This window comes from Glandiceps talaboti, chromosome 14 (assembly GCF_964340395.1).
Source record: "Glandiceps talaboti chromosome 14, keGlaTala1.1, whole genome shotgun sequence".
Taxonomy (NCBI): Eukaryota; Metazoa; Hemichordata; class Enteropneusta; family Spengelidae; genus Glandiceps; species Glandiceps talaboti.
Genome location: NC_135562.1, coordinates 3,447,747 through 3,457,029, shown reverse-complemented (window position 1 = coordinate 3,457,029; position 9,283 = coordinate 3,447,747). Strand labels below are relative to the sequence as shown.

Here is a 9,283-nt window from a genome sequence, read left to right as displayed (position 1 = left end):
TTCTTTGCATATTGCTTTAAAATGTGTACATCCAAATTGTGTAACTTTGTCGGCTATCACACACAGACATTGTTAATACCTGTGTATTTAGCTTTATGCCAACTTAAAATACTACCGCAAACTCGCAACAGTGGTCATAAAATTCAACCATCAAATTGTTCCACATTTGATATTTGTAATACCAGACAGAAGTACAGAATCCAGATGTGTGTAAAAAGCTGTGATCCACAAAACAAACTTCTTGCATATGCTTGGATGCATGCAATAGCACATCAGAGCAATGTACTGAAGAAAAGTAGCATGTCATCTCTCAAAAAATAGCATTTTACTATTGGAAGATATTGGATGTGTAGTATGCTCTCAGTAGCATGAAATGGCGCATTCCAACCAACCAAACACTAGATGGCGGTACAGCGTATCTCACACCAGGACTTTATAGTTGTCGGGATAGCAGGCCAAAAGTGACAAATAGTTGACACTTGTTTGTCAATGTAAAGCCCTATACACCAGATGTTCTGAGATAATTGAGTAGTCACAAACAGTGATTGCTGTTCTACCAAATTGTGTTATAATCAATAAATAGTGGATATGCAATGCTCACAAGTGTAATATATAGAATTCATGCAGATAAGATGTAGCATACATAAACCCAGTCCAATTGTATTTAGTGATATATACTGTAAATCGCATGTCATGTAGTTGTCTTCGTAAACAAACTATACATGTATATTGTGGCGGGGTGCAACTTTTGTACCACGTAAAATGACCTCACTTTTATCTTGGCTGTCGTGAACAGACAGCTCCACAACTTTTATAAAATAGATGTACTGATGGTAGAACACTGAGAAATGGAATTATGTCGAGTCTCAACTCGGTATCAACATCGATAGAGTTTCTTGTATTTTTTTTCTCGTAACGTTCTATATCTCCAGCATCAGAGTTTCAATGTTTCCCTCTGTTTGTTTGAGGGCATCTTTTACTTACAATCCAGTATTGATTTCACAGTGGTAGGGTAGTGTTTAATCAAATAAATACATTTATTTTCAAGTTTATTCAATGACTTGTGAACGGCTTGTGTTTCTATATGAATGGAGAGATCAAATAGCCTGTGGTATTGTTCTTGTCAAGTGTGTGTGTGTGTGTGTGTGTCCATATATTCCATTACAGTTTCTAGATTAGCTGCCTGTAATGTCTGTGATTTTGTGTGAATGGAGAATAGCTATATAGCCTTGTATGTATGTGTGCGTGTGTATGTGTGTGTGTGTGTGTGTGTGCAGAAACATTACATCCCCAAAACATATAAACTCAGTTGGTGCCATTTTAATAGAATCTTACTTAGCACTGCTGCACCCACTTGGGGATTAGGCATAGTTATGTTTACAAAAACACAAAGTAATCAAATAAACAAACAACAACATTGACAAAAGTGAACGACAGAGTAATTAAAAAATAAATATCAACAACCATTCTATACAACAAGAATTACAATATGAATGAAGGAAGGAAGGAAATTTATTTCACCATATAACAAAAATAAGCTACACTTTCAAAGAACATGTATATGATACAAATATACAAAATGAATACAAAAGAAATACACAATTGTTATATGATGTGGACCATGGAAATAGTTCAGCGGAACCAGTCTTGTCCATGGCCCCAAACATTTTTTAGCACAACTGAACTGATAAGGTTCAGTAGTGCTATGGGCATGGTGTGGTGTCTGTCTGTCTGTCTTAAACTCAAAACCACCCAACCGATTGCCTTGGTATTTGGTGGGGAGATTACTTTTGGTGTCTAGTTGGGAAATTGTTCAAAGCAAAATGATCGCATCACAGGTATGTGATTTGGGTCAAAAAATGTCATTTTTGGTCAAAAAATTTAAACTCCAAAACTACTGGGCAGATTGGTATGAAATTTGACGGGAATGTTCTTAGGGGTTTGTAAATTAAGATTTGTTCATGACATGGTGATTCTATTAGTAATAGGCAAATTAGGGCTAAAGCAGATTGGGCTGAAATTTAACGGAGATGCATCTGGGGGTGTATAGATGAAGAAATATTAAGCATACAATGATCTCATCAGTGATATGCAAATTAGATGTAAAAATGTGGTTTTGGTCAAAAAATTTTATCTCAAAAAGTACTTGGTCAATGAGACTGAAACTTGGTGAGAAGTGTTATTCTGCAGAATTTCTTAAAGGTACGACTGCCTGTGCCAGGGACCCTATTTTGCATATGACTGACTGTATGTTTGGAGGTGGAGAACTTGTGACAACTCACTGGCAAGTAATCACCAAAATATAAACATTCCCATGGGAAATCATTCAAATCAAAATGATCTTACCACTGGTGTGTGATTTGGGTAAAAAGAATGTGATTTTTGCTCAAAAATTTTAAACTCAAAAACTACTGTGCAGATTGGTCTGACATTTGGTGGGAACATGCTTATAGGTGTGTGGATTGGGAATTGTTCATGACATGGTGATCTCATCAGTGATATGAAAAAATGCCCATCAAATTAAACCATTAAAATTATCATGGGGTACTTAACATAATGTAACAAGTGTGCGTGTAAATGGCACTGAAATTAATCTACTTGAGGTTGCTTGGAAACATTCTCTTCCTAACTTTAACACTGAACTACAGGTTGGTAGAAGGGAAAATGACTATCTGTCTGCCTGTCTGTCTTGTAATATGTCTATGCATACCTTCAATGGCACTGAAATCATACGGTTACATGTAATATATGCTCAGTACATATAGCAATGGCTTCCTAGTACTAGTTCGTATATGTATAATGAATTACGTCATAGAATTAATATTTATGAATACCAGATTTGCGTTCTGCCAATTTAGATAATAAAGTATGCTTCACTGATTGGACTACATTGGGTATTTTATAATCTACTGTTAAAACCTCAATCAGCTTGTGCGCCTTAAAGAATTAGTTGTCTCGAATATAAAGTAATATTCATCAATACGGAGATCGTAAGGACAAACATTCCACAATAGAAATGCTTCACAGATTGTCCAGCGTCATAGCATAGACCCTACATAGACCAGGGTGTAGGGTCTATGGTCATAGCTATGGCCATTCTTTGACTCTCTCCCATTCCATGGTTGAAGGTCTGGCTCCAGCTTGTCTCTATCTACCCATTCAGATCCTCCCCTTCCTGGCTGTTCAAAAAACAACGAAGACACGTACATTAATTCAGTGATATTCGTATTGTTTTGGCTAAGTCATAGAAGGGACAAGATTAACTAATATCCATACCAGGGTTTTTTGTTCTCTTAAAGTTCACGATTTCCACAACAAATATTCCTGCCATGTAGAAAGTTTTCTCACAAACACATGTTATTGTCAACATGTAAGCTTAACGGGCTCACTTGAATGTTCAAATTTCGTCTCCAGGTTCGTTACAATGATATATTCCTAACAACAGTTAATCAAGCAATTTCTTACACGACGTACATTGAGTCCACAATATCCATCGAGAAATTACATTTAGGGCGAATCATGAATACAGTAAAATGTAGCCACTCATGATTCAGATATACAAAAACACCTGCAGAAAATTCAATAAAAATTGTTTATTTTAACCACAGCTCTACACTGAATACCTTCTGTAATGACAGAATAGAATTTTGATTGTTGTCAGCAAATGAAATTACAAATGTATTGAAGTGAGAAGGAATGAAAACAGCGCCTCATCTCGACAAACCCGGAAACGACCATAACATCTATGACAGTGTCAGCAAAATATCTGTCACAGGTGAATTCTGAGCAACAATTGATACTATAGCCCTTATTTGGTAATTATCATTAATTATGCAAATTGATCATGTAATATGAAAGGAATGTCCATTACGTATATAACATTTACAAGGTCGGGATACCTTCAATATATCCAACGGGTTTCATGACATTCTGATTTGAAGAACATTGGAATAGATATATTTTGATTGGTAAAACTAATAAATTATGCAAACTATCCAGTCATGACATGGTATTGTCATATCTAAAGAACATAATGTACCTTGATATCAGAACTGATGAATACATTCACACGTTAGACGAGAATTATGAGGAAAAATCGATGAAATATCACCTTAATTGTAACTTATGCAAATTGCTGACATGATATGCAAGCCCAGCAAATCATATCTATAAGATATGTATTGGCTTTGAAATTACCTTTCTTGGATTGATGATGTCTGATCGGTCTTTAAATCTTGACAGGTGTTGTTTAGTTCTTTGACTTCAGCAAAACACCGTTCATTATCGCTATGTAAAGTCTGGATTTCTGCTTGTCTTTCAGACAGCAGACTTTCAAGCGTGTGTTTTATACGTTGTCCTTTCGTCAAAAGACCCCTTTGTTCAACAACCAGTTCTCGAGTAATATTGACATCTACCAGATAACAAGAAGGAAATATTAGTTATTTGTAAGAGTACTATTGAAAAACTTTAATCTTGCTTGTTGAAATATTTACTATTTAGTTGGCATATTTAAGGTCCACGTACCCAAAACACACTCACCCAGCTGCAATAATTTTGATAATAATAATCTTTTATTTATACTGAATAGTTCTTTAAGTATATAATTACTTGTCTCACAGGAGGTCCAATGAGGGTTATCCCTTATGGGTTCAGTGTTAATGCAGGAGGAAACCCGAGTACCAGGGGGAAAACTGTGTTGTTCGGTAGAGTCAAACTGTACAACACCCTTCTTACTTCACAACGTGGTAATTTTATCAAATGCTGAGTGGATTCGAACCCCTACGTACCACAGTTGTAAGAGTCAGTGGTTTAACCACTCGGCCACCGACAACCCTGGATTCTGACTTACTATGGCAACATTGGTTATATATTTATCACTATTGTTATATATTTGTCACTACCTCTCTCGCATTGATGTTTATTTTCAGTTCCTGACAGGTGTTGTTTACTTCATTAATCTAAGCAAAACACTGTTCATTATCGCTATGTAAAGTTCATTTCTGCTTGTCTTTCAGACAGCTGACTTTCAAGCGTGTGTTTTATACGTTGTCCTTTCGTCAAAAGACCCCTTTGTTCAACAACCAGATCTCAAATAATATTAACATCTATCAGATAACAAGGAGGAAGTACAGGTTGTATAATTGAAAACTTTCAACGTGCTGGTTAAAATGTAACCATTTGATCGGTATATCTAAAGTACAGGTAGCTGAAATACCCTTTCCCAACTGCAATTATGAGAATGGATTCCGAATTACTATAACAACATTGTATAGAACATACAAACTGTCAAATATTGATCTCTATTTCAGGTCTTACCAGAATTACAGCTCTGTAACTGGTCAATACACTCTTGTAATTCCATCGTATGTTGTATATTACTGACATGTTTCTGTGTTTCTAACTCATCAATACGTGACAGTTGTTGTAGTAAGGACTTCTTTAAACCTTCGTTCTCTGCTTTAAATCTTTGCATCAATCCGAAAAGTTGAGTGGCAGATCTTCCGAGGCACAGTTCAATGACAGCCATACAAGGGTCGAGACATTCTGAATCGCCAGTTTTTGGTTGATAGAACATATTCATACAGTGGATGTTACCTTCTAATATGGCAACCTGGGCATTCTTTTTTCTATAGTCCGTATCTTGAGTCAGTATGTCGACCAGTAAGTTACTTTCACTTTTACCATTATCTGGGCACACCGCATTGATAGAGTCACAAAGTTGATCATGAGTACATTGTCCGTCCTTTGGTAATCCCAGCATATAGAGACAGCGACGTCCGACTTGTTTCACTGAAAGCAATGATGCTGTCACACCTTGTCTAATACACGAATTAGACAGAATAATGCAGAGAACGAAATACAGAACAACGCCTTTCATGCTGATTGAAGTCATACCGATTGACTAAATGAGCGTACTAAAGGCTGGCCATGTAAATTCTTAGAAGAGATTTTCCAACACAGTGATACAAGGGCAATGCACGCAACGAACTGTGCCTTGGTGTATCGCTTCAATAGGAGCTACACTTCTACTTTTGTTGATAAGTTTCCATGACCCGTTAACCCATGGCAAGCTTGTTGTTCGGTTACGAATGTTCAATACAGTGACGTGAAAGGACTATATAATTTAGATAGTGTGACTGCATGCTATTAGGCTACGTCCTGGGATATCCCATGTCCATCTGTCAAACTACTAATCTTTACAGCCCGGATATGGGTCTTGCCTCGAGGAGGCGATCAGGCTAAAAAATGTACACATGTACCAAGAAGGTCAATTCAGGCACAATAGCGAAGGTAAAATAGCAATGAACGATTAGCCGACATCTACATCGGATTTTAATCAGAAACCGAGGTTGTATAACGGAAAGCCCGACTTTAGGAGGGCCCGCAGTTGTGGCAGATTTTTTGAAGCTGGTCCATGCATGTTCAATCTATGTTCAAGGTCAGGGTCTCATTAGAAAGCCCACCATGGAAAATGTGGATATAGACACTCAGATGATGTCTCGAATTATTAAGATTCCAGAGTTGCTGGTAAAACATAATTTTGTATGATATGACTGTTCTGCCATTTTTGCAAAGGTTGAGAATCAAAGTGATGTGCATAATAGTCTATATGGTGTCTGGACAGCTGTTCTAGGTTTGGTTGAGATTGACCACCTTATGTCAGGTGCACTTATACACTTTGGATAGTTTGGGCTATTTTGCCCTGGACATGCAGATCAAGGTCGAAGGTTAAGAAAGCTCTTCATGGCTAACATGGGTGTAGACACTCAAATGAGGTGTCTAATATTAAGGCTTCCAAAGTTAGTGGGCACAATTTTACAATACACTTTGGCCACCATTTGGCCATTACTGTGAAGGTTAATAACCAACACGACCTAGTGAGTAACAACATTAACAACATACAGTGAGATAAACACACCAAATGAGTGGGCACAATGCAATGGGCAAGTGGTTTTAATAAGGACTAATAAAAAACATTGTGTGGTTCCGATTTTGCTCTATTTTAGAATAGGTGGGGGAGGTAGATTCTTTTTATTTTATTTTATTGTTTTTCTGTGTGAGTGTGTAGTTCAGGTTTTCCATTGTTTCCAAAATGGTCTCTGTGTTGTTTATGTCTTCCTATCAGATGTACAACCTTTACAGATTAAATTTGGAAGAACAGTACTAGTTTTATTTTGTCTTAATATCATTTTACGCAATTTCACTATTTCTAGTTAGGCTTCACAATTTTTGCGATTTTATTTTTTTCCGAATACGTAAAAAAAAGTTTAGGGTCGGCAGTGAAAAGCTAGGTGGGGGTCGAGTAACCGGAACCAAACAATTGATTTTTTTAGGCCTTAGTATCACATATCTAAACTAAAAGCTGTAAGTGAACAGAGTGAATCATCATACAATACACTGAAATGAGGTAATGTGATGACAAGATATGAAGGTTTAACATAACAATAGGGTTGGATGGGAGGGTTTTGAAACACTCTTCATGTGACTGTTCAAAGAGAGAGAAACTATATTGCACATAAGCAGGGAACTGTGATCGACGTTGAGGGCTCTGCACACTAAAGTACACTAACATTCTTTACAATAAATTAGTAACTACATTAATGAGTAACTACATACATGTACTAACAACAAGAGAGAGAGAGAGAGAGAGACACACACACACACACACACACACACATATCAAATGAGTGGCCACAATGGGTAACTGATTTAATGAAATTAAGTATCGTTCACAAATCGTTAAACAACAAGCTGCCCAAATTCCCACTATGAGGAATATGTTACTCATAGACAACCCAAACTCTCACTTTGAGGAACATTGACTCATAGACAACCCAACCTATAACTCTGTTACAAATTTTTAATCTTGGCTATTAAATTTTTCAGAACTTTTAACTCAACTTCTTGTAGTTAATAACTGGTATAAACGAATCACGTGACTGCTGTGGTGTATTGCTCTGACAAAATGCATAGGTGTATCATACTAGAAAACCTAACTAGATTAACAGTAAGATGAAAAGTTGGTTGAAAAGATAATTGTACACAACAATAGCCAATGTCCGAGGCATGTGTGTATAGAGTCATATACACCGTGGGGTGCGTATACATTCGCAGTCCGGAACATATCTTACATAGTTCTTGTTCATGGTGGTAATTCTGGTGCTGTTGTAGATTGATCTATCGGTATGTACTTTGTTGAACAGCAGAGCATAATGTGTTTCAACAATAAAAGAATTACTTACGACAAGGATTGTATTGCTTTTAAGCACGTTGATAATCAGTATGTCATGATTGGAAAAACCCTGTTTATAGTAGACGTCCAATATTTATAGTTGTCAATTCATGGTCTAACAATGTAAACAATAACAGATATAGTATATCTGTGGCTCAACACAATTTCAGATAGGATATTATGATGTTGCCAAAATTCTTTACTCAATTTAGATAACATCATAGATTGTATCCTAAATATCTCTCCCTATTAATATATTACAATCTTTAAGTGTATTATTTATTCGTGGTAAACTCAAATCATAAGTTTTATTAAACTTTGTGCTCAGGAACCGAATTAAAAATGATTAACAGAAACATCACGTTTGGGATAATTACAATGTATGTAAATTGTCATCAGCTTTGTAAGAGACAATAGATAACAATAGAGACTTTGCACTAAAATAAACAATTATCTTGGAATGTATCTCTTTTATTATATAGAACCGTTTAGTAGAGAACACTTAGACAGTAAATGTAGACAGTCGACTCTTCACCCTTGTAAAATGAAGACGTTCGATACACCTGCTCCGGATTGTAACATCTTTGCCCCTTTGCAATAAACTACAAACCAGACTTATTGTGTACCCCTCTGTGGAATTTGGTATTAAGTTTGAGTAAAATCTGTCTTATATAGCACACACACACACACACACACACACACACACACACACACACACACACACATGACCTTTGACACTGATTTTTCTATTAACATCATATTGTCTATAAACCTGCCATTTTTCATTTAAAAGTTCTCTGGAACCTATATAACCATTATAGACTGTTATCAAAAAAGAATCACCTAAAATCACAACAAAAGCACACTTGATAAGGTCATGTAATGGCAGCATATCCTATTTGTAACAAAATATTACTTTCTGCCAAGAGTTAAAACTGGGTATATATCTTAAATTTTTAGAGTACTTATCGGAACACTGTATTGTATTTTGGGGTATATTACCGTCCTTTATAATTTACATTTAGTAATTTGGGTCAAAGGTTATCATCA

General features: G+C 36.1%; 1 protein-coding gene across 1 annotated transcript; it reads right to left on the bottom strand.

Annotated features, from left to right (window-relative positions):
• Positions 1-1,508: 1,508 nt before the first annotated feature.
• LOC144445820 (uncharacterized) lies at positions 1,509-5,893 on the bottom strand. The gene is made up of 3 exons (XM_078135460.1): positions 5,317-5,893; positions 4,198-4,411; positions 1,509-3,179 (listed from the first exon to the last, which is right to left on the bottom strand). Exons 1-3 carry the CDS (start codon positions 5,891-5,893, stop codon positions 3,152-3,154), a joined length of 819 nt encoding a protein of 272 aa, XP_077991586.1. The 3' UTR covers positions 1,509-3,151.
• Positions 5,894-9,283: the final 3,390 nt, after the last annotated feature.